The sequence below is a fragment of the Netta rufina genome, assembly GCF_964035555.1.
Source record: "Netta rufina genome assembly, chromosome: 15".
In the NCBI taxonomy this organism is placed as follows: domain Eukaryota; kingdom Metazoa; phylum Chordata; class Aves; order Anseriformes; family Anatidae; genus Netta; species Netta rufina.
The window spans coordinates 820,942-846,986 of NC_140138.1; the positions used below are offsets into that span (position 1 = coordinate 820,942).

At 39.7% G+C, this 26,045-nt stretch overlaps 1 protein-coding gene across 3 annotated transcripts in view; it reads right to left on the reverse strand.

Moving 5' to 3' along the window:
* Positions 1-201: 201 nt before the first annotated feature.
* PARN (poly(A)-specific ribonuclease) overlaps positions 202-26,045 on the reverse strand; it is a 66,679-nt gene continuing 40,835 nt past the window's right edge. For all 3 annotated transcript variants that reach the window (XM_084296329.1, XM_084296331.1, XM_084296330.1), the window contains 3 exons: positions 12,507-12,696; positions 3,140-3,327; positions 202-1,108 (listed from right to left, as the gene is read on the reverse strand). In XM_084296329.1, coding sequence (XP_084152455.1) covers positions 1,056-1,108; positions 3,140-3,327; positions 12,507-12,696 — 431 coding nt within the window. In that variant the 3' untranslated portion in view covers positions 202-1,055. The remainder of the gene's footprint in view (positions 1,109-3,139; positions 3,328-12,506; positions 12,697-26,045) is intronic.

Below are 26,045 nucleotides of genomic sequence, written 5' to 3' on the forward strand. Positions count from 1 at the left end.
AAGTAGTCCATGGACCCAAAGGCTCTGCTAGTCACAGGCTGCAATCATTATGAAAATTAAAAAATGTCATATTATGTCTTAGCAAAACAAGAGCACATGAAAACCATTTCAGAAGCTAATAAATAAAAACAAACAAATTCCTAAGAAAATTTCTTTAATTTTCATTTTATGGAAATACATCTTTTGTTTTTATTTCCATGATACAAAAAATGTTAAATATCAAACATTTTCTGAAATCTACCAATGCAGATTTTTTTAAACAAATAAAGGGCTGGTGCAGTTAGCAGGTTTGTCACAGGTACCAAAAAACATTTTTACAAAAACCCCACAAGCTGGGGAAGAAGGTGGGGAAGAAATAGATCAAGACTTAAGAGTGAAAACAGCAGGATGTGAAAACAAAGAAAAACTACCTCCCACTAGGATATTCATGTTTGAGAAGCACATAAGTTAAATTTATTTTTTTATTTGTTTTAAAAGGATATGGTATGTGTAAAGTTAGTATTCAGAGGAACGCTGGCTGCACTGGGGGTGGAGGGTGGGAGTAGAGAATGAAAAAGTAAAAAAAAAAAAAAATCCAGATAGAGTAACTGGTAGAAAGCAATATGTGAAACTGCAGTTCTACCTGTGTCAAGAATGCTGACATCAAGCATACTGACATTGCCTTAAAAAATATCTAAAGATTAGGAGATTTGTGGTAAGTCCCCTCAAGCACAGGAAACAGCCTAGCATGAAATCAGAGTGCCAGTTCTTTTTGTACATTTCATAGCCAGCATGCCAAAGGAGGTGACCAAAATACATTTAGTCTTGCTTCTTAAATCTAACATCATTTACGACAACAAGGATTTCACATGATCAACAACAATCATATACTAGTTAATATATGCACAAGTAAAATTGACAGTGATTGTTCAGTAAACAGTTTAAAATAATTAAACTGATTTTCAGGACACATACTGCCTTGTTAACACCACTTATATTTAAATAAAGTATGGCTTCCAGGAGGTGTGTTCTTACAACTGCTGTCAATCAATTCCACTTGTTCAGGCAGTTGTTTCCTACCATGTCTCAGGGACTTCAAAAATTTCAGTGGAACTACTTGTGAAGCTTCCTAAAAAAGGAGTCATAGAATACTATATTAAAGATTTCAATATACAAACACTAAAAAGAATAAAAAGTCAGATCAACAATCTTTCGATTCGTTCAAAGCATACAAATGACAAATTTTCTTCTCTACAGAGCTTTAGATATGTTATTTGCAAGTCAATATTTACGAAGGGAACCCAACAGACTGTTTATCAATGGGTACTAAAAAAAGTTGACTTAGTTTTTTCCAAACAAGTTGAAACACTAATGAACAAAGAAAATTTTCTGAAAGAAATTGCTAACAAGTTCAAACAGAATCAACAACAAATAGATCAACAGAAATCAATTACTTAGTGGTTTAAATTCACATGACCTAAGGTTACTTGATTTCAACATACGCCCTCCTACGTTATTTTTATTTATTTATTTATTTACAGGCTGCAGAAATTTGTACAACATTGCAAAAATATAAGGTGAAAAATAGTCACCTATCTGCATTTAGCCAGACAAACAATTAAAAGGTATTTGGGCTAGAAAAATGTCAGTATTAAAGTCTGAAAACCAAAACAAAATTGAATTATCCAACAGCCTAGGTGAGAAGTCTTCAACCAAATAAAAACCAGAAAGATTATGGTCAAATGCCACACAGAATATTACATATATTGATTTATAAGTCCTAACAGTTTTTGGAAGACAGGAAAAAGACTTGAATTTATATTTTGTACTGGAAACACTATTGATTTTCAAGCTTTAAATCTCAAACACTAAACAAGGCTAAAAAATAGAAGATTTACAAAACAGATAAAGAAAAAACATCATTCTGGCAAATCCATATTTTGACACCTTTACAGAGGTCTACAATTTCTTTTGTTTTTCAAAATCTGTATCTCCTGAAAGTGAGATTCCTCAAGCTTTAACAGCTAACAGTTCATGAAATGTGAAAGATCTGCTCACAGTCCAGTAACCTTTCAAACAAATGTAGGCTTACTAAGAACACGTTAGACTGCAAGAACTGGGAAGGGTGACTGTGACCCACCCATCCAGAATGTGTGGAATGGATTTTAATAACTCTCACTTTTCATCACCATCCTGTCAATTAATATCAGAAATAAAAGCACAGCTAAGTGATACATAAATGCAAAACGCTCAAAAATCTAAAGGGCCTAGTGAATCCTGTTACATCAACGTCTATCTGGCAGCTTATTGCTTCACTGAATTGTCCTAGAAAGCCAACATGTTCTCAAGAGATATTCTAGGGAGGCACTGTGGCAAGCAGTGTGCTGGAGAGGCAGGCAGGTTGGCTGTCAAAGTTTTGGCTTAGTTATAAATGTAGTTAACGTTCTGACCACAGTGAGAAATTGCATTGGTTCTTCAACTTAAATAAATAATCTCACAAATGACAGTGAATAAGGGAAATTAGTACAATGTTATCAAGATATACAGTTTAAGTTTTAATATATATAAGTGCTACTTAAAAGGGCACATATATTAGCTTTCAAGGCAGCAGGTAGTTTTATTAAAATGGACTTATTTGTAAGCAACAGTTTGTTTAACGACATATCTTGCAGATCAAGCTACAGGCATTCAATTATGCTATGACTCTATCTAATTAAGCTTAAGTGAAAAGGTCTGCATCAGGTAAGTCTTACAACTGGTCATAAAAGTTTGTTGAATTAATAGGATCTACTTTAGTGTCTTACTTCCAGAATTCTTTCAGTTTTGTTGTGATAAAGTTATCTGATTTTGCATAACGAGAAAGTCACATAAATGAAAAAAAAAAATAGCTATAAATATTCAAAGAGCTTTATTTTAAGGAAGAAAGTAGGCAAGAAATCAAATACTTCTTCTTTTAGTTTGTCTCAGTTGTTTTGTTTTCCTTTTTGATGCCATCTTCAGTTTAAACAACTCACAGCAAAATAACTTATAACACTGACTTACTGTGTTACACTCATAGAAGTCCAGAAAAGTTGACACATTAAAGAAAAATTCAATTTTGTTCAGGCTTAGGGCAGTTCCAAACAGAACAGAAAATCATGAGCAAGAACATTGCTTTTACCTGCTGGAACTTGTTCTTTCTTGATCTTTTTGAACTTTTTGTCTCTCTTCTTACTATCTGGGAGGGGCTCTGCACAGGAGTCTGTCTGATTGTATTCTGGATCTTCTCCCTCTTCCACATCATCAGAACCAGTTTCTTCCTGAATAGGACTCATGCTTCTCTTTCCCACTGTACTGGTACCTGTAAAACTGAAATGCAGGCGAAATATTGTTATCGACAAGTTAAGAATAACTATTACATAGGTACTAGTTACTATACGTCTATTAAATGCTTACGAAGGTAGTAGAATAAACTAAGTGATATACCATGAAATTATATTACCTGGAAAATCCAACTTGCAACTTAGGGAAATGAAGGTGTTCATTGACCTATTGATGTCTCAGGCTTAGCTGTTATTCTGATGAGATTGCTCATCTCAACCGTAATTAAAGCTGTTCTCTATCCCTGCTCGAGTTTATTTTTTCCCCTCTTCGTCATGAAAGCTCTTGCATATAACCGAATATCTATTGAGAATGCTCATCACCTATTAATCCCAAAAACATACATCTTCATATTGAAGGATTTTACATGCTAAATTCATCCACTCTCCTTGAACTATATGCAGTTGTAAAAGTATTTATACTATACAGAGAAAACAACCAAACTCAGTATAATAAAAGTCAAAAACGGGTCTTAAAGTGAGATTCCTATAATCCAACAAGCTGGTGAAATAAAAATCACAAAAAGTTGCACACATTTTGTAAGTAGCATTTAAATTGAAGTCTGATGAGCACATTACAAATATTCACTTAGAGCTCTATTTCATTCAGCATACATTGAAATAACACGGCATAAATTTCATCCAACTATAATTCAATTGTTAATCTTCCTTGAATGCCAAATGGAAATATTAAAATAAAACAAAACATAAGTGGCAAAGAAGATAATTAAAAAAAAGAGTTCCCATCGAACTTCTAGATATGTAAATACCAGCTATTTAAGTGTATATTTTAATATTTTTTCAGAACAAGAGATTAAAAAAAAAAAAAAGTAGTTTTAGGCTTATAAACCTTTATTTTTTTGGTAAAACCAACACAAAACACTTCTTTTATTGAACATTCTATTCAATGCTTATATTTTAAAAAAAATGAATATCAAATTATAAAACAAAACTAAAATCCTTTTTATTTTTTCTTTTAATCTATCATATCTGGAAGCATGGTGTTTCAATAAAGTTTCAGCTAAAGGATTGTCAAACTTATCTGTAGTTTTGTCTTTGAAATAGACTTTTGTTCAGGTAAAGCCTGAACAATTTGCAATTTAAAACAGACTAATTCTGGAATGTCCAAAGGTAGTAAAAAAACATGAAACATATGATTATACTTCATGCTTTTACTTCCACTTTAGGGATGCACACACCATTTACTTTGATGAATGGCTGGCTTATCCTGCAAATGTTCACATACAGAACACCTTCTTGCATGATCTCTTACAAACCTTCATTTCGAGTCACACCACAACTATGATCAATAAAAAGATGTAAGCCAAAAAGCTGGAGAGAACTATTTGTCCCACATACACATTTCAATATTGCAAAACAGAAATAAAATATATCTGGAAAACAAAAAAAGTCTTTTTAAGAAAGTGCATTTAGAAAATGAAAAATGGCTTTTATATTTAAAAGAAATGTTTGGAATTTTTTCTAAGAATTCTACCTCTGGGAAATATATTCTGAATAATACATAAGGAAGAAAATTTAGGAGCCACAAATTACAATCTCAGAATTAGATAAATGATCAATAACTGTTGACTTTTATGCTTCCATTCACTGCATGGATTCCACATAAACACATATTAGGTGTTTTTTTGTTCTGTTCTTCTTTGACTGAAAATAAGGTTCAAGACTACAGGAACATAATTTTTTTCACTTAGCAATAGTAGTAAACCAGTATGGTTGTATATATAAGTTAGAGCACTACTCAGATCAAAGTTCAGTTTTCTAATTATACCAGCTATTTTGGAGTATGTCCATGTTTCTGTCTCAATTTCCTTACTCTGTTGAGAAACAACCAAACAAAGTGGAAAAAGCAAACAAACTACTAGTTATCAGTAATTTTCCAATTCAGATATACTGGTTTATACTTTCTGGACATCTGAAGCATTTAGGAGAAAGTGTTACATCAGCCATTAGCAAAGATGGCACTCAAGTTTCAGAATGCAAACGTACAACAGTTACCCATGCAATAATATGATTTTTCAAAAAGGAAAAAAATATATTTAAATAGGTTCTGAAGCTTCTTTTATATTCTGAATTAAGATTTTTATTCTTTGTTTTTAAGTAAAATTACTAGCCAAGTTTGGGGGAAAAGTAAGAAAAGCCCAGCATACACTGCCAGCTGGCAAATCTATCTAGTGAACACAATGCAGCTTTCATTTCAATTAGTGATGATCATAGGTGTGGTTCCGCACCTCTTCAACAAAGGCTCAGGATCCACCAGTCCTTTTTTCCCAACCTCTCCCTTATGTTAGCCTATTTTAATGCCAGCCTGCTGGCAAAAGTAACCGGGATGAATACCACAGAAGGAAGATGGTAGAAATCTAAAATCTAGATTTTATTTTCTACTTCTATTCTTAAATACAACTCCAATCATCAAAGAATATAGTATTTTTGTTAAATCCCAGCAGCATGAGTAACAACATTAGCACTAAACGCAATTTGATGAATCGACAGGATGTGGTGGACTTACATAGAGCTTTGCTGCCCAAAAGAGCACACTACACCTGATTAAAATGCTCACTAACTTTGTAATGTCATTTCTAAATTGCGGCTACTAAATAGCAGCAATCCAGCTAGTGCTACGGTAATTACTTTGAAAGAATCAGAAAGTGGAGAGGAGTAAAAGTGGGGGAAACCGTTATGATGATGTAGCATTAAGCATTTTCCATTTTGGAAAGGAACGTCCTACTTTTGAAAGGACCAATTCCATCATAACTGAGTATCTTGAATAGGCCTAGATACAGACAGACTTTCAATTTCAAGCATTTCCCAATTCTTATCCTCTAACAAACAACTATACACAAGCATTTCTGTAGAAAATAAACTGTAAGAGAAGTCACTACAAACTCAGTAAAGGAATCATCAGCAGAAACACAATAACATTTCAAAAAATAAGATAAGCTATTTTCAACAAAATTAAGGCATTCAAGAAACCAGTGCTACAACTGGGAGCCTGACAACAGCAGATGCAGCACTCCTGGTTTTAGCTAGAAAACTTGTAAGGCAAAATGACCTATCACTTTCCTATTCTTTATGCTCATGTGAGTCTTCTGCCATTAGCTTATTTTATTTTACTCATCCTTACATGATGATTAGGAAAAGTAGTAACTGCAAGCAGAAAAGGATATCTAGTTTTACACAGAACATAACCTATTTTTCATGCCATGGTTTAACACCATTTTGCAGAGGAAAGGATCCCAATTCCATGCGTTTAACCAGTCAAGACAGTTGGCAGGCAGCTATTTGCTCAGCACAACACAGCTCATGCAGTACACAGCCACACAAGAGGCCATGGTCCATCCATTTTGGAAAGCATGCTCTGAAAAGGGAATGGCTTTAGAGGAGTGGATCCTATTAACTACTTGGAGTTTTGCATTTCCTCTGCTTCTCCATCTGACGTAAACTGTCAGGCACCTTTCTATTAAAACTAATTTTTATATGTAACAGTAGTAATACACTACATGCCAGGGGTATATATTAATTATAAATTGTTGTACCTTGTAGCTACTACGATACAGCATTTTCTGAAGAGAAGTTCCTCTGTAACATTGGAATATAGTTTGTTTCTAAAACAAGAATTAATAAATCCTCATTACATACTTACCAGTCTGACAATCTAAGACAGAAGGTTGCTTATAAGAAATAACTAACAACTTCTTTACTGAATGAAAAACTAGCCAGAACATATTGTCAGAAGCTGACAGAAGCTGACAGAAGCTGATGCAGTAAGCTTATTAAATAATAAGTAATAAAGAATGCAGTAACATGAATCTATTATAAGAGATCAGCTGCTGGATACACCACAGCATTGAGAGCTTAACTGTATATGATTCAGATTAATCTGGATGAATATGCACATATGCACACACAAATACATAAAAATAACCTGGACAAATACAAATATATATAACATTGTATAAAAATATTTATATATGCTTATGTGTAAATATATATTTATTTGTAAGATATCTCTGTCTAGAAACAAAAAGAAAATCTATCTACAGACAGCTTGAGTGAACTGAAAGACCACTGAGTGTGCAGTTACACGTTGTGTCTAACCTGGTGTAATTGCCAGCTCACACTTACAGAGGAAATATTTACAAAGGACTAATGCACAAGAGAACACAATCTAGCCAGTAACAAAGAGAAATAAAACAAACAAACAAATACATGTCAAAAGAGCTGCATGAAAGGGAGTTTGGACCAGAATAAAGTCACTTTATTCTTGGAATAACAACAGAACCAAAATTCATGTAATGGCAATTATAAAATTGTCTATAAACAAAATAAAGGACTACTATCTAAAGCTATCAAAGTGTTGATCATCAAAAAATAAGGATAGCAAGGCTGTTTCTTGAGGAATTTCTCAATATTAGAGAAAATAGATGAAAATCTTTCAAGGAGATAGTGTTTAGGCAGACAACTCACTGAGACATAACATTAAGGAAAGAATTTTCTAAATTCTTTTTAATTTTTAATTTCTAAATTCTTTTTAATTTTTTTTTTTAATTTAATTTTCTAAATGCTAAAAAATTTATTCAGCTATTTTCCAAATTACATATTTGTGGTCGTCCCCAACTTCTTTGAAAAATAACAAGTCTGCTTTCCACATTTACTGTTTTCCAACATATCTGTTGAAAGAAGTTGTCTACAGTTCATATCATAAGCCACCACTCTTAGTGTCTTGCCTAGAATCTGTGAGATACCCGAAATACCTGTGAAAACATTCAGTAAGGAGAGAGACTTGCTCCAGTAGAAATACTACTATGACTTGGGATTTCTTTGTAATAGACTCAAGATGTTCAATATGTTCAGACTATTTAATACAGAATTAACTATAAGCTACAGACTTGAACCTTAGCCACCAGGTACCGAGAACACATGTAAACCAGTGCCAGGACAATCCTGAGCTCTTCATCTCTTCACAGCATGTATTCCCAAGTTTTCCTAAGTACAATAGTTTAATTGAACTAACTTCATGACTTCATTTGATATGGATTTTATCACCAGGTTCTTCCATATGCTTTTTTAATTATTTTTTTTTAAGGAATCCAACAAGTCTAACACATTTAGAATTCCCACCATGATAAAAGGCATGAAAATCTGACACCTAGGCAAAACACACACCTGTATTTAATTTTGCAAAGTAGGCAAATCATAAGCTCATGTAAGTGAGAAGAACAAGTTTAGTACATTTGTTACATGATAACATTTACTGGAAGATATAATGAGAGTTAGAACTTATCATAGCAAGAAAGATAAAGCAGGAAAAGCTCAGTGTTGGTTTTATGCCCGTCTCATTTGGTCTGTTCAAAGAGAGGGAGTGGAGGTGTGTGAGGAAGAAAAAAATTAACATCTACACTAATGTAACTTATGCACTCCACCAAAATGTGTTTTTTTTTTTTGCCAAATATATAATTGATAGAATTTTGAAAAACTAAGAATACCAATGACTTGATAGCTGAATTATTTAGTTTTATTAACACTGAAAGACTCTTTCTATTCACACCCACACAGATCACTGAAAAAAAAAACAAACTCATGTTCTCTTCATATCTAAAACATCTCTTCAATAGTGTGGGTAAAAATGGAACAAGAAATACACACAGCAACCTACTGTATTGGAATCAAAACAGACACCTCCTGACTTGGCTAACTAGCTAAGTATAATACTTATAATTACTTATAATACTAAGTAAATAGCTAACTATTTAAAAACAAAAATAAAACACTTTTCAAATTTTACTCCAAAAACTCAAAGCCTCACAAGCATCATGCACCTATAATGCATTGAAGACAATTTTCTGACACGGGTGGTGGAGGAGCCAATGAGGTGGCGGGTGCTCCTGGACCTTGTCCTTACCAACAGGGATGGGCTTGGTTAGGGATGTGAAGGTCGGGGGCAGCTTGGGATGCAGTGACCATGAGATGGCGGAGTTCAAGATGGAACTTGGTGGAAGAAGTAAGGCTAAAAGCAGGATTGCAACCCTGGACTTTCGGAGACCCAACTTCGACCACTTCTGGGACCTGCTTGGGAGTATCTCATGGGCTAGGCTGCTAGAGGGCAAGGGTGCATGTGAGAGCTGGGCTACATTTAAACAGAACTTTTTCCAAGCTCAGGATCGGTGCATCCCTAAGAGTAGGAAACTGGGGAAGGGGGGCAGGAAACCTGCATGGATGAGCAAGGAGCTCATCGATAAGATCAAAAGGAAGAGGAAGGTTTATGAAATGTGGAAAAAAGGCCTGTCCTCTTGGGAGGAGTATAGAAGTGTTTTCAGGGCCTTCAGGGACGCGACAAGGAAGGCTAAAAACCCACCTAGAGATGAGGTTTTCAAAAGAGATAAAAGATAATACTTAAAAAAAAAAAAAAAAAAAAAGTATGTAAACAGTAAAAGGAAGACTAGGGATAATGTGGGTCCCCTGCTGAACGAGGGGGGTGTCCTGGTAATGGGAGATGCTGAGAAGGCGGAGATACTGAATGCTTTCTTTGCTTCAGTCTTTGCTTCAAGGACTCCCCCATGGGACTCTTCGACCCTGGAGGGAGGAGAAAGAGTCTGGGAAGTGGAGATCTCCCCCCTTGTTGACAAGAGAATGGTTCGGGAGCATCTGAGTAGGCTCAACGCACACAAATCCACGGGTGCCAATGGGATGCATCCACATGTGCTAAGGGAGTTGGCAGAGGTGATTGCCAAATGGCTCTCTGTCATAGGTCCTGGAGAACAGGAGAGGTGCCTGAAGATTGGAGGATAGCCAATGTCACTCCAGTCTTCAAGAAGAGCAAGGAGGAGGATCCGGGAAACTACAGGCCAGTCAGTCTCACCTCTGTCCCTAGAAAAGTGTTGGAACAGCTTATTCTGGATGCCATCTCCAAGCAATTGGAAGAGAAGAAGCTTATGAGGAGTAGTCAGCATGGATTCACCAAGGGGAAGTCATGGTCAACCAACCTCGTTGCCTTCTATGATGGCATCACCAGCTGGGTAGATGAGGGGAGAGCAGTGGATGTAATCTACCTTGACTTCAGCAAGGCTTTCGATACTGTCTCCCATGACATCCTGATAGCAAAGCTGAGAAAGTGTGGGATAGAGGAGTGGACAGCAAGGTGGGTGGAGAACTGGCTGACTGGCTGAGCTCAGAGGGTGGTGATTGGCAGTGCAGAGTCCGTCTGGAAACATGTGACTGGAAGCAGTGTTCCCCAGGGGCCGGTGCTGGGTCCAGTCTTGTTTAACATCTTCATCAATGACCTTGATGAGGGAATAGCGTCTGCCCTCAGCAAGTACGCTGATGACACAAAGCTGGGAGGAGTGGCTGACACGCCAGAAGGCTGTGCTGCCATTCAATGAGACCTGGACAGGCTGGAGAAATGGGCAGGAAGAAACCAAATGAAGTTTAACATGAGCAAGTGTAGAGTCCTGCACCTGGGAAGGAGCAGCTGCATGTATAAGTACAGGCTGGGGGATGACCTGATGGAGAGGAGCTCTGAGGAGAAGGACCTGGGGGTCCTGGTGGACGACAGGTTGACCATGAGCCAGCAGTGTGCTCTCATGGCCAAGAGGGCCAATGGGATCCTGGCGTGCATTAAAAGGAGTGGGGCCAGCAGGTCAAGGGAGGTGATCCTCCTCCTCTACTCTGCCCTGGTCAGGCCTCACCTGGAGTAATGTGACCAATTCTGGGCTCCCCAGTACAAGAAAGACAGGGATCTCCTGGAAAGAGTCCAGCGGAGATCCACAAAGATGATATGGGGCCTGGAGCATCTTTCCTATGAGGAAAGGCTGAGAGACCTGGGTCTGTTCAGCCTGGAGAAGAGAAGACTGAGAGGGGATCTCCTCAGTGTGTATAAATACCTGAGGTGTGGGAGACAGAGGGATTTGGCCAACCTCTTTTCAGTGGTTTGCGGGGACAGGACAAGGAGTAATGGTCACAAGATAGAGCACAGGAAGTTCTGCACCATGCGGAAGAATTTCTTCACGGTGAGGGGGACAGGCTGCCCAGAGAGGTTGTGGAGTCTCCTTCTCTGGAGATATTTAAAGCCTGTCTGGATGCCTACCTGGGCAGCCTGCTTTAAGGAACCTGCTTTGGCAGGGGGGTTGGACCCGATGATCTTTCAAGGTCCCTTCCAACCCCTTCAATTCTGTGATTCTGTGATCATCATTTGCCTTCCTGTTTCTGAAGCACAACCTCATCTGGACTGCCTAAGACGGTAATTTATACCCTTCACTGTGGCAGTATCACCATGGAAAGTCATAAAAAAAACAAAACACACAAGATTACCTTTAGAGAAGAATCCAAAAACAAGTTTTCAAAGTTTCCAAATGACACGTGTCCTAGTTTTGACTGGACTACAGTCAAATTTATTCCTTGTAGCTGGTAAGGTGCTGTGTTTTGGATTTAAGATGAAAATAATGCTGATAGCACACAGATTGCTTAGTTGTTGTAGAATAGATGGCAGACCTAGGACAAGTGACCCAAAGTGGCCAAAGGGATGCTCCACACCATCTGGCCACATGTGGAACAACAAAGTGGGGTGGCTAGCTGGAGTGGGGCAGGGGACCACTGCTGGACATCAGTCAGTAGACGGTGAGCAATCGCATTGTGCATCACTTGCTTTGTTTAGTATTTTATTACTATTTTCCCTTCCTTTCCTATCCTATTAAATTGTTTTTATCTCAACTCTTTTACATTTTTGCCCCTGATTCTCTCCCCCATCCCACTGCAGAGAGGGGAGGGTGAGTGAATGGCTGTGCAGTGCTCTGCTACTTGCTGGGTTAAACCACAACACAAAAGCTATTTAGAGGTGTAAAACAAAGAGGGATGTAATTCTTTTACTTTGGTTGTAAGAAGTGGTACTACTACAACAAGCTCAGAAGCTGTGAGTTGACCTGCCCCCAGTATCCTAATATTTTTAAAGTTTGTCTAACTACTAAATCCCCTCCACTCCTTTACGTATGATCTTGTGACAGGTGATGTACCACTATCGATTCATGTGCAAAAAAAAAAAAAAAAAAAAAAGAAAAGAAAAGAAAAGAAAATACCAGATAAAAACTACCTCAGAGGTGCTAGACTTAATAAAGTGCAATAAAGATACAACAATTTGCAATGCAAAAAAAATCTCACCTGTTAACACAGTAGTATCGACTCTGGGAAACGTAAGGTGTGCATTGAGTTTTTAACCGCTTTCTCTCCATCTCCTTCCAACTATCTTCTGTACATTTTCTCTTTGCCTGTTTTTCTTCATGTTTTTTCTCAACATATTCAGCATATGTCTGGATCCTATAACTTTCAGCATACCTGCTGGTGTTTACAGCTATGGGGAAGAAGAGTGATGTTATATACAAAATGCTTAAATTACAACACACCCTCTCCTGAGATAACTTAGTCTGAAAAACAGAAGGCTATTTGTTCAGTTCATAAAAACTACTTTTTCTAGTTCCACTATTAGTGGTAAAATAAGTATGTAAATAAATAAATGTTGTACTATCCTAAATTCACATTGTACATTTGAATTACACATTTAAAACATTTCTGAGTTAGACTTCTTCCAAGAAGGGTTAATTCTACTGAAGATTTCTCTTTTAAATTAGAAACCATCAATTCTTCACTCATAACCCTCTTCCAGATTGCTTGTTGGCAAGAAAAGAATTCCTGGATTTTTTCCCTTTTAGTCTCACTATTTAACCCAGCAGGTTTATTTTGCAAGTCTGCCAGGAAAAGACGACATTTGCACAGGCTTTGCCAAAACTCTGATTGCTGTGAAACACAAGCTCATTTGAGCTGCATTTTTTGTAGCACAAGATACCCGTGGAAGCAGCACTTAACTAGCACCCAGCTGTTCCATCCTTGTATCTTTCTAATGTTCTGTCTCCACTTAACTAAAAAAGACTGCCAGTTCAAGGTAGAAGGACTTTTGTCAACACAAAATTAGAATCACTTAAAGAAAACTTTCACTGCCTTCACTCAGCAACAGTTTACCAACATTCCTCCAAGTCCCAGCATCTTTGCAACTCTCAGCCTTTAATCTGGAAGCCAAGCTCTGGCCTGAAGTCATCACTATAACAGATGAATCAGCAAATTAAACTGGCTGTCAGCTGGTGTCCTCTACCACTTTCAGCCTAACTCACTGAAAGAAAGTATTGTAAACTAACCAGCAAACCTGTTTTAATCTAAAACAAAGAAACAAAATAACACATTCTTTTTCATGCATGTCTGCTGCACATTTTAAAATACCATAATAGTAAAATGGAGATAAAATCCCAATTTTATTACTGCACATCTACCATAGAAATTTCAGATGCATAACCAACCTTCTGATCCCAGCTGATGCACTGCCATCTTAAATACAGAGCATTCTGTACTACCCCTAGCCCATGCACAACACATATCATGCTCTGACATTGCAATTCAGACAGGTAAGGTAGTGGATTTTTTTTCTCTTTCTATTCTGCATATTGGCTGCAGTAACATGAAATGAAGCAGCTGCAATACAAGTCATGGCACATAGATGTTGCTGTTACAAAGTTTTTCAAATGTACATAAAACTCGACAACACGTTTTTATATTTAATTTTAATCCCAAGAATAGGTGACTGTAATTATGATTAACAGTCTCATGAGACTGCTGCATTAACCAGATACATGTTAAACATACCTCCCGTCACCCCCCTTTTATTTATTTTGAACTGTGAAGTTATAGGATCTGTTTGAAGAATTAGGAGCATATTTATTGCCTATGAAGTTACAGTACAAGCATCATAAATGAATTAATAATGCTCACTGAAGTTACTGCATGCCAACTGACATTCCTAAGGGTAAAATTTGTTTAGGTAAACTCAAGCATGTTTTTACTTGCTAAAATCAAGCACACAGTTACCATGGATCATCTGATAAATACTGACTTGTTAAAACACAATAACCATTTCACATTGTTTGTTTTGCTATAAACTACAAACCAGAGTTATGGCTCGTTCATTTAATTCCCTGACAAACTCTGCTTATATATAAGGAAAAAATAATCCTTACGATTATTTTTATTTATAAAGCCTAAAGATAATTCTTAAAAATAATCAGTATGAAAGTTAGACGAGCTGTCTGTCCAAAAACACTATCTTGAAGCAAGACCTGTATTTTATGCAACATGTTCCTGTTGCCACATACATATTTTTACATATATGTATATGCATATAAAAAGTTCCAAAAAGATAAACGCTGGATATAACTCTACACTGAATTTGACATAAAATATGCTAAAGTGCAAACGCTTTATGCATTGAACAACCAAAATGAAGGCACATAAACAATTTTATGGAGCCACACAGACAAGTTAATCTTGCACGGTTTTGATCTGAAAAACAGCTCCCTTAAGGGTTTTAAATACATTCTCTCTGATGCTCTTCTGGTGAACAATGTCCCTGCTGCCAAACAAACCAAATACAGTTACCTCACCCTGCAGTGCCCATGGAAGAAATGCATTGCTAGAATACCTGGTGAATTCTAACGAACTGAAGAGAACATAAGGTTTTTATTTACTTGTTTTTAAATCATAGAGAAGGCAATTTTTTTTTTTTTTGGTGAGAAACCTGACATACTAACCACCAGCACCACATGGCTGCATTTCATTACCTTGGGTGCAGCTGTAAAGTTAAGTTTCTGCCTTGAAGTCGAATAATAGTAATTGCATATTATTTCAGGAAAGATTTCTAGATGACGGCATCTTCCCTAGTTATTAGGCAAGCTATTAAACAGGCTGGCTGACACTGAGTGACCCAAGAGGAATGTGTACAAAGATGCTCTTTCACCAAGTCATTACTGTCATACAGAGCAAAATCCTTATAATAACCACAATTTATAAATCACAAAGAACTACACAGATTAAAGTTGTGATACTAAACACTCAAATTTATGAAATGATAAAAGTAAAATATCACCTATGAAGTATTAAACTGCATAGATGCTTTTAGACTACTCCCTCAATCAGACTGAGGGTGTTCAAATTGTGAGTAGCTAATTCAGTGCTTTGTTTTATTCTCATTACTCGTGACTTACAGAAATTATTATCACAGAATTTCTAGGTTGGAAGAGACCTCAAGATCATCGAGTCCAACCTCTGACCTAACACTAACAGTCCTCACTAAACCATATCCTTACATGTGTTGTTTTTTTTTCCCCATTTGTTTTTTAAATTGTCCAATTTGAAAGTAAAGCTCCTTAACTCAAGAAGCTAACAAGTGCCTATTTTATAAACAGAAAGCAGAAGTAAAGACCACACATCCCAAACTACAGAATATATATTTTAATTAACCTAAATGGAATTAAATTGGCCACTACACAAAGCATCCAGTCATGGCTGGGATCCCCCACACAAACATATTAACATATTGGCAGAAAAGTCATAAATGAAAATTCTCCAAAAAGAAACAGCACATGATCATGTGGCCATGGACTTTATCAATGGAAGTGTAATTGACCTCCATTATGTTAAATATTAGTGAAACTGGTATTGCAATATTCTCCCACCCCCACTTAGCTGATAAGCAGCTTTCAGACTTCAGTATACCTGGAAAAGTTCTACTGTAAGGCACTACGCTGTTTGACAACTGACTAGTCAGACCAGAAATTGTAAATGCATTTCTCCAACCTCTCCCTCTCAAATTATGAAAATTACTGATAGTTGCTAGTGCTGATTCAACATTTAAAAGGATTGAGTAAACTCTGCTGGCTTCTCTCAGAAAGATACGTGAACTTGATTGACAAAACCCTCACCAATTGCCAATATTTCTGTTTACTGCTGCTCTTTTCCTACCCTCTCCGATTTCTCCCAGGTCAGCCTTTTCGTGGCAGTGTCTGTCTCATACTGGCCTCATAAACCACCATACTGTCTCATACTGGCCTCATAAACCACCATACCCCTAAACATTCCTTAGCGTTAAACTCATGGATCACAGTTCTGCTCTGGCCATGCACTACTCCCAACTTCTTTTACAAATTGCATGTTTCTGCTGCCATTCGATACCACTTTTCCCTTGTGTTGCATTATCCAGTTCTGTTTTTTATCCCAGTTTTCTACATACAGGTTAGGCCTATCCCCTTGCCTAAAACAAGGGAGCAGGGCTGGCAGCAGGGCTGGCAGCAGGGCTGACACCAGGCGCTGGTCCAAGCACTACCACAAAAACCCTTGGTGATGCATAAGTGGTTACAAGACCCCATGCCTCGTTCACACGCCAAAAGGACCAGGACATCCCAAACAAGTAAACAAAAACATATGACAAAAATGACTCCACTACCATTTTTTTTTCCCCGCTTAGAAGTCTGTTTTGACAGCCAAAATAAAAACCACTGTAAGAACAGCGACAGGCTGGTAGCGCATTCCTTCCCCCACCAAAGTAAATGGACAAATTGTAAAACTATAAATAATCCTTAGGATTAAGAAGGAGGCAGGCTACACTGGCCCTAACCATGCCTTTTAAATGAACAATAAAATACTATATTTTTTTGTTTTCTTTCCAAAAGGTTCATCACTTGGTGCCTATGCAGTACCCCAGAGGAAAGTAAAAGCAGCAGCAATTCGAATACAGAAACACAGTGCAGACCCAACCTCATGAGCTTTGTGCACTTTTTACTACTTCAAGAGAACGAAATCCTAAACTAGATATCACAGAATCACAGAATTTCTAGGTTGGAAGAGACCTCAAGATCATTGAGTCCAACCTCTGACCTAACACTAACAGTCCCCACTAAACCATATCCCTAAGCTCTACATCTAAACGTCTTTTGAAGACTTCCAGGGATGGTGACTCCACCACTTCCCTGGGCAGCCCATTCCAGTGCCTAACAAACCTTTCAGTAAAGAAGTTCTTCCTAACATCTAACCTAAAACTCCCCTGGCGTAACTTAAGCCCATTCCCCCTCGTCCTGCCACCAGGCACGTGGGAGAACAGACCAACCCCCACCTCGCTACAGCCTCCCTTGAGGTACCTTTAGAGAGCGATAAGGTCACCCCTGAGCCTCCTCTTCTCCAGGCTGAACAAGCCCAGCTCCCTCAGCCGCTCCTCGTAGGACTTGTTCTCCAGGCCCCTCACCAGCTTCGTCGCCCTTCTCTGCACCCGCTCAAGCACCTCCATGTCCTTCTTGTAGCGAGGGGCCCAAAACTGAACACAGTACTCGAGGTGCGGCCTCACCAGAGCTGAGTACAGGGGGACGATCACCTCCCTAGCCCTGCTGGTCACACTGTTTCTGATACAAGCCAGGATGCCGTTGGCCTTCTTGGCCACCTGAGCACACTGCTGGCTCATATTCAGCCGACTATCCACCATCACTCCCAGGTCCTTCTCTGCCTGGCAGCTCTCCAACCATTCCTCTCCCAGCCTGTAGCTCTGCTCGGGGTTATTGCGCCCCAGGTGCAGGACCCGGCACTTGGCCTTGTTGAACTTCATGCAGTTGACCTCAGCCCCTCAGTCCAGCCTATCCAGATCCTCCTGCAGAGCTTTCCTACCCTCAAGCAGATCGACACACGCACCTAACTTGGTGTCATCTGCGAACTTACTGAGGCTGCACTCGATGCCCTCGTCCAGATCACTGATGAAGATATTAAAGAGGACCGGCCCCAGCACCGAGCCCTGGGGGACGCCACTAGTGACTGGCCTCCAACTGGACTTGACTCCATTTACCACGACTCTTTGGGCCCGGCTATCCAGCCAGTTTCTAGCCCAACGGAGCGTGCGCCAGTCCAAGCCAAGAGCAGCCAGTTTCTTGAGGAGAATGCTGTGGGAGACGATGTCAAAAGCCTTGCTGAAGTCAAGGTAGACCACATCCACAGCCTTTCCCTCATCCACCCAGCGCGTCACTTTGTCATAGAAGGAGATCAGGTTCGTCAAGCAGGATCTGCCTTTCCTAAACCCATGCTGACTGGGCCTGATTGCCTGCTTGCCCTGCAAATGCTGCGTGATGACTCTCAGGAGGATCTGCTCCATGAGCTTCCCTGGCACTGAGGTCAAACTGACAGGCCTGTAGTTTCCCGGGTCTGCCCTCCGGCCTTTCTTGTAGCTGGGCGTCACATTTGTTAGCCGCCAGTCAACTGGGACCTCCCCCGATCGCCAGGACTGCTGATAAATGATGGAAAGCAGGTTGGCCAGCTCCTCTGCCAGTTCTCTCAGTACGCTCAGGTGGGTCCCATCCGGCCCCATCGACTTGTGCACATCTAAGTGCCGTAGCAGGTCACCAACCAGTTCTTTGTGGATAGTGAGGGCCACATCCTGCTCCCCATCCCCTTCCACCAGCTCAGGGTACCGGGTATCCAGAGAACAACCGGTATTGCCGCTAAAGACTGAGGCAAAGAAGGCATTGAGCACCTCCGCCTTTTCCTCATCTCTTGTAACTAAGTTTCCCCCGGCACCCAGTAAAGGATGGAGATTCTCCTTAGTCCTCCTTTTTGTGTTGATGTATTTATAGAAACGTTTTTTGTTATCTTTAACGGCAGTAGCCAGATTGAGCTCCAGATGAGCTTTGGCCTTCCTAATTTTGTCCCTGCACAGCCTCGCTACATCCTTAAAGTCCTCCCTAGTGGCCTGCCCACTTTTCCAAAGCTTATAAACCCTCTTTTTCCTCCTAAGATCAAGCCACAATTCTCTGTTGAGCCAGGCTGGTCTTCACCCCGCCAGCTCGTCTTTGGGCACGTGGGGACAGACCGTTCCTGTGCCATTAAGATTTCCCTCTTGAAGAGCGCCCAGCCTTCCTGGACCCCTCTGCCCTTCAGAACCGCCTCCCAAGGGACTCCACCAACTAGTGTCCTGAGCAACTCAAAGTCAGCCCTCCTAAAGTCCAATACAGCGGTTTTACTGGTCCTCTTCCTGGCCTCGCCAAGAATAGTGAACTCCACCATTTCGTGGTCACTCTGCCCAAGACAGCTCCCGACAATCACATCCTCCACCAGTCCTTCTCTGTTTGTGAAGAGAAGGTCTAGCGGGGCACCACCCCTGGTAGGCTCACTAACCAGCTGCGTCAGGAAGCTATCTTCCACGCTCTCCAGAAACCTCCTAGACTGCTTCCTCTGGGCTGTATTGTGCTTCCAGGATATGTCAGGGAAGTTGAAGTCCCCCACGAGAACAAGCGCTGAAGATTTCGCAACTTCTGTCAGCTGCCTGTAGAATTCCTCATCCGTCTCCTCATCCTGGTTTGGCGGTCTATAGCAGACCCCGACCAGGACACTAGCCTTGTTGTCCCTGCCGATCCTAACCCAAAGGGACTTGACCTTGTCATTCCCAGCCTCGAGTTCTACAACCTCGAATGACACTCTAATATAGAGAGCCACCCCACCACCCCTTCTGTGCTGCCTGTCCCTTCTGAAGAGCTTATAGCCAGTCATTGCAGCACTCCAGTCATGAGACTGGTCCCACCACGTCTCCGTGATGGCAACCAAGTCGTAGCCTGCCTGCTGCACGATGGCTTCCAGCTCCTCCTGTTTGTTACCCATGCTGCGTGCATTGGTGTAGATGCACTTCAGCTGGGCCATTGCCTTATCCTCCAGCCTTGCCGTTGTTCCCCCTGGCACAGCCCCAACAATCCTAGCTTCAGCCCGATCCCCCTTCCTACCTAGTTTAAAGCCCTCTCAATAAGCCCTGCCAGCTCCTAGCCCAGGATCCTTTTTCCCCTAAAAGATAGGGACCCGTCTGTGGCCATCAGGCCAGGTGCTGAGTAAAGTGCCCCATGATCGAAAAACCCAAGATTTCTGCGTTGGCACCAGCCCCGGAGCCACGTGTTTAACAGGTAGGCTTTCCGTGTCCTCTCTGTACCCCTCCCTGCCACCGTAGGGATGGATGAAAACACCACCTGCACTCCCGCTCCATCCACTAACCGACCCAGTCCCCTAAAGCCTTGTTTGATAGCCTTCAGGCTTCTCTCTTCAATGTTGTCACTGCCTGCCTGGACTATCAAAAGAGGATAATAATCAGAGGGGCGTACCAGGTTGGGAAGCTTCCTGGCAACGTCCCTGACCCTGGCCCCAGGGAGGCAGCAGACTTCCCTACGGGTAGGGTCAGGCCGACAAATAGGTCCCTCTGTTCCCCTAAGAATAGAGTCTCCAAAATATTTTATTGTATTATCTAGCAATTTTCAGAGAAATGACCTTAAGAGTAACTGCCCTACGTTGCTCTTAGCTCTGACAAAATAATTAAAAACAAACAACAAAACCCAACTAAACATAGAGGACAAAACCACTTTCTCAAGTATGCTTTTATATTTATGCTCATATAAATGCTTTTTTTATACAGGTTCGTTGGTGCCACAGAATCAAGCCTCTCCTTGTAAACAGGTATGCCAACAAAGTATCGGAATGGCATCATTGCCTCATCTCCACAGTGCACAGCTGCACGTGCTAGATAAGTCATTTGGCATTCACAGAGCAGCTACTGGGGAAAAAAAAAAATTCTCTCCACAGAGAACACAGATGACGGTACAGTCCACTGAGACATTTCACACTACATACATGTACACCGATTGTTAGGATTTTAACTTTCTTAAAGTAGCAGTTTAAGTACTAAAAGAAGTCAAACTGTTTTGCCTTTGCACCCTGTTTAAACGCCTCAGTAATAGAAACAGAATCTGTGAAATAAATTAACCCATTTGAAAAAAAAAAATCCTAAACAGATGAAAAGCTAGTCAAAAGAGTTCCAAGATTATATTAATAAGAAACTTATTATATTCAAACTTGCATGGCACAGGGTTAGTTTTTTGTTAGTTTGTTTGCTATTTGTTTTTTAAGCAATGAGAAGAAAACATTGCCACAGGTGCCTGACAGCAAGTCCATCCCTAATCTGTCCTCTACATCACTAATGTTGAAAGTTGTAAAACAGCTGTGTTGTGATTTTAGATCTCCAGCTCTAATGTAAGACAAGGACTAGAATATATCATTCAACAATTTCACTTCTTGTTACAGACAAAACTCCTGAACCACACAAGTACAAAATTCACCATATCTCGTTGCCAGCACTTACTAGCACAGAAATGCTAGTAGAACTAGTAAAACGTTCAGATCTGTTAATATACATAAAGCATACAATGTACAGAACACTTCCTTTCCCATAAGATAGGTCTTTGAGTAACAGTAGATGTTGGGAACGGATTGCTCAGATCTGAGATTTTTTCTGGAAGGCATACCACAGTGTGGGGCTAGCTAGCTAGGCAGCTGAATTCATCTAACAGCCTGTTACCAGACGGGGGGGAATCTCCTTCCTTGCTCCTTAGCCCCTGCAAGCCGCATGGTCTCATGCCCTTCTTTATGGTGTTTCTCTGGTTTATAGACCTGCTGATGAGCTAGGTGACCCCAACTGAACCAGCAGCAATTTTATTTATTTATTTTTTCTGGGCACAGAATCAGCAAAAGGAAAGCAGTCACTGTTAGAGTAGGACAAGAGTCATGCCCTTTATACATGAAGGATTACAATTGGCACAAACCATTAACTACATTTTAATGCCAGCAAATTAAGTATTTCAGTTAAGGCAAAGCAGTCACAGGAAGCAAACTCCTGCAAATCTGGTGACATTTCTGATGCTTGTTAATAACTTCAGACCAAGGAAGTAGTGAACAGAGCTTGGAGACATCCTCGAGGCAGTGCTGTTCAGTGACAGAGGCAGGTTCACAGAAATTCAGGCAGTTCTCAATCCAAGCCTATTAATGCTCCAGGTCACTGTTAAGACACAGGTAACAAGCCCACCCACCATACTGGGCGATACACTGGAGAATGGCTGCACTGCATTGCCAGAAGTAGCATGTTCCCTAATGCATGAAACAAATGCACTGATACCATCAATAAAAGAAAACCTGTAACTTTTCCATTTTGATACCTCTCGTTGCCTATGAGGAGTGCAAAACCTACAGACTCACTGCTCAGGCACAATTTCTGTCTTAGACATCCCAGTGAAACCATTTCACTCAGGCCCTTACATTGCCTGCATACACATGGAACAAAGATCCCTGCAATCTTCTGTAAAACAACATGCAGCTTCAAGGCAACATGGTTTAAGAAATCCAACTTGCACGAATATAATTCTTCAAAGAATCTAGGTGATGCAGTAGATGCTACTTACCACTTCCTCAAATTCAGTGAGAAGATATTGAAATGCACACAATCTCAATACACTCGTATACAACTTTAAATTGCATTGGTAAGTATTCATGCTAAGTAGAAGATTGTACAGTAACCCTTGTAATACCCTGGTGAAGTATGAAGTCTGGCCCTCTCTGAGAACTCACAGGTTCAGAAAGATTAACGATTTAAACAAAAATCATTGAAAGGCTATCACAGTTTCAGCTGCTGCACCTGCTTTAGTCTTTTGCTCCCCTGCTGTCTAAATACATTGCTCCACTCAGTGCCTAGAGGAAGAAGATATCTTGCATGCAGTAATTCTGTATGAGCTCATGTATCAGGGCATTAACACATGGAAGAACTTAACATTATTTCAATGCTTGCCATTTAGGATGAGCAGTTACTTTTCACATGTACTTAAATTTTCTGGTTAACTGTATTTATTACATTTTAAAACAGCGAGAAAAAGGTTCTCAGGAACATTTTCAAAATTAAAACTGCTTTTAAATTGAAGCTGTGGTCTTAAAAGTATTGTAGGACTTGCTTGTAGCCAGAACATAGACATTATTAAACTGCACCTAAGTGTACCATTTCCAGAATATTTGTATGAGATGCAGGTTCCTCTAAGTGAAGATGCATTGAAATAGTATTTATTTCATAATAACCTTTCCAGAAGAAAAAGCCAATTTTATAAATATATGAAGCTGAACAGCATCCAAAAGCAAGCTTATCTATCAAGCTGGAAGTCATAAGAGCCAGAAGTTGTGCACCAAGAGTTCATTCTGAAGTTTTTTATATTTATACAGGCTCATACTGCTTTATCTTTTGTCACTCACTTAAAAAGCATGTGCTCAATGTTTGACAGAAATATTGAGAACTTATGAAGTGCAATTTGGCAACAGCGAGCCCTGTCTCCCATATGTTCACCAAAAGGAGTATCAACCAACAACTCTTTAACAAGCTCTCAGTAATTACCTACTCTGAACAGCAAACCTCAACAGAAAATAAAGAATATTTTTCTTTCACAATGTAAGTAACTTAGTTTACAGCAAAGCATACTGCAAAAAGTGACAACGCATGTAATCTACACCACCACTTCCACAGACTGGTTAGTCCCTTTGGCATGTCAATGTGGCAAGTTCAACAAGAACTGACACTAAGAGCACAGCCCACCAGAACTCAAAATGCGCAGGCACAGCTTGCACATACAGACACCAGGGATGCAGCATCGTGGTACCTATGAGTGGTTAACCAGCATTTGTCTCAATGCAGCTCCCACTTTACACCGAAGCTTTTGGACTTTGCAGGGTAATATTGTCTTAAACAAGGCTTTGCTGCTTCTGCTAGCTACCGGAATGCTGCCAACACACGAGTCACATGAATAACCAAATTAAGTGACAATTCTTGGACATTATTATAAAAAGCAAAATGAGAAGGTTAAGGAATTTGCTTTTTGTTTCCTGAGGTTTTATGTGTTTTAAGCATGCTTTATTCGGATTGAAACTTAAGAGCAGCTCCAAAACTGCATATAAAAATCCTGCCCTTTCCCCTATTTGTTTCAGAGGGAAAGAAAGAGAAAGAGGGAACAAGTCTCTTTATACCATGCAAAGATTCAGATACTTTGGGCTAACACTTCAACAACTAGGAACTGGAATCTGCTCTTCCTTGCCACAGACACGCTACGGATCGCCGTGTCAAACAGTTTAATCATTAGTTTAATTTAGCAAAACAGGTTTATTCTTTCCAAGAAGAAAAGTCAATGGACCGATGTTTTATCAAGGGTTTTTTTACTGGCTCTTTATGGTTACCATTCATTATTTATGTAACTCAGGAATGCTGTTTTGAAGACCACTGGGATGAATAGATACATTTTATTACTTACATATTTAAAATTGATTTTCATGCATATTAACATGAGATCTCCAGCATATTCCTAGTGTGCAAGATGAACAAGTTTTTAGTCCATAAAAAAAATAAAGCCAGGAGAGACAGAAGCACCAGAAACAGCACACAAAAGCCTATACAAAGCATCATGGTTTAGGAGATCTGTCACTTGTTTGATGCAAAGGATAAGCATGAGAATCAAAATTAATTATAATTTATTATCTGAAACGTAAAACACAAACTGAAGAAAAAAATCCCCTCCTCATCAGGTAGAAATTAATCTCAAATGAAAAGCAAAAAATTTCAAAGACGTTATATTTTTTTTAACCTCAGAAACACTTACAAAAAGCCAGCTAATAAATAATTTAGGCAGATGCTTTTAGGAAACCCATTCACAGCTAAATGGTTCCAACAATGGGATATTGAGCTAACAGAAGCTGTTTTATACCAAAGCAATTGTTTCAGCTTGAGAATTCAAGCAAAGAGGTCACTTTATTATTCATTTATACTGAATATTTATTCAATTCTTTTGATTAGTTTTTGAACAGCTGCATAAATCTTGCAACATCTTACTGCTATACTGCTAGACAAACAGGTCAACATGACTCAGTAAATCAGAAACTGGTTAAAATTTCCAAAGCACAGCACACATCGGTTATGTAAAACTAGCACTTGCACAGTAAATACAGGCTAGCACACAGTTTGGGGAACTGAATATAGCTCTTAAGAACTGAGAAATCCTGGCACTAATTGTGTCCAAATGGAAGCAGTAACTTGACCAATCACACCTGTGGAACCATCTGAGATCTTTTTGCATTCATTTATTCCACTCATCAAATTTCAGGAGTGTCTTACATGTATTTCATTGAAACAAAAGTCTGACTGCACCCATGCACTCACCTAGGGTTTTTTTTTGTTTGTTGCTTTTGTGTGTTTTAATGATGTTTTTAAAATACATGTATTTATCTCAGATTGACCATAGAGACCAACACAGCTGCCTTAGGACAGTTTTCCTACAGGGCAGGGCTCAACCTGAGGGCCTTCAGAATTCTCATTTTTGGGAGGAAGAGTCCCCACACAGGGACAAGCAATATTGCATCAAGACTCTGCCCCTTCCCACCTACCAGCAACATTCTCCCCTGCCATCCTGTCTCAGTCTAGTATGGAACCAACCACCACCTTTTCTTTTCTGTTCTTCCTTCCCGTGACTCAGATGGAAAGTGAGAACAGTTGTGGAAGAGACGGCTTCTTGTAGGGGCAGGATGTTTGATTTAAGAGAGGGACTTGGGCTCCCATCTCTGGAATGGAGGAGATGGGTAGCTGACAAGCAAGCAACAGATTGGCCCCAAACCCTGAAACAGTCCTCCCATCTTTTATTGTCCCTTCTTAGTCTTTGCCCATTCACATCACCACACCTTCCATTTCCTTCACCATCTGCATGCCAGCTGTCTGCTCCCAAAGAACCTGCTCTGGCATTATCACACCCAGCTGGGCATGTTGATTGGCACAGCCTACAGCAGCAGCACAGATACACTGTAACTGGGACACGAGACCATCACAACTTCAGTGCCACCTTTATATACCAAACTCATTGTATGAGTAATCACAGATGTCAACATTTTTTTTTTTTTTTTTTTTTTTAACACCTACAAGGATGAAAAAAGAAAAAGGCAGAAGAGGAAAGTTTGTAACGTACA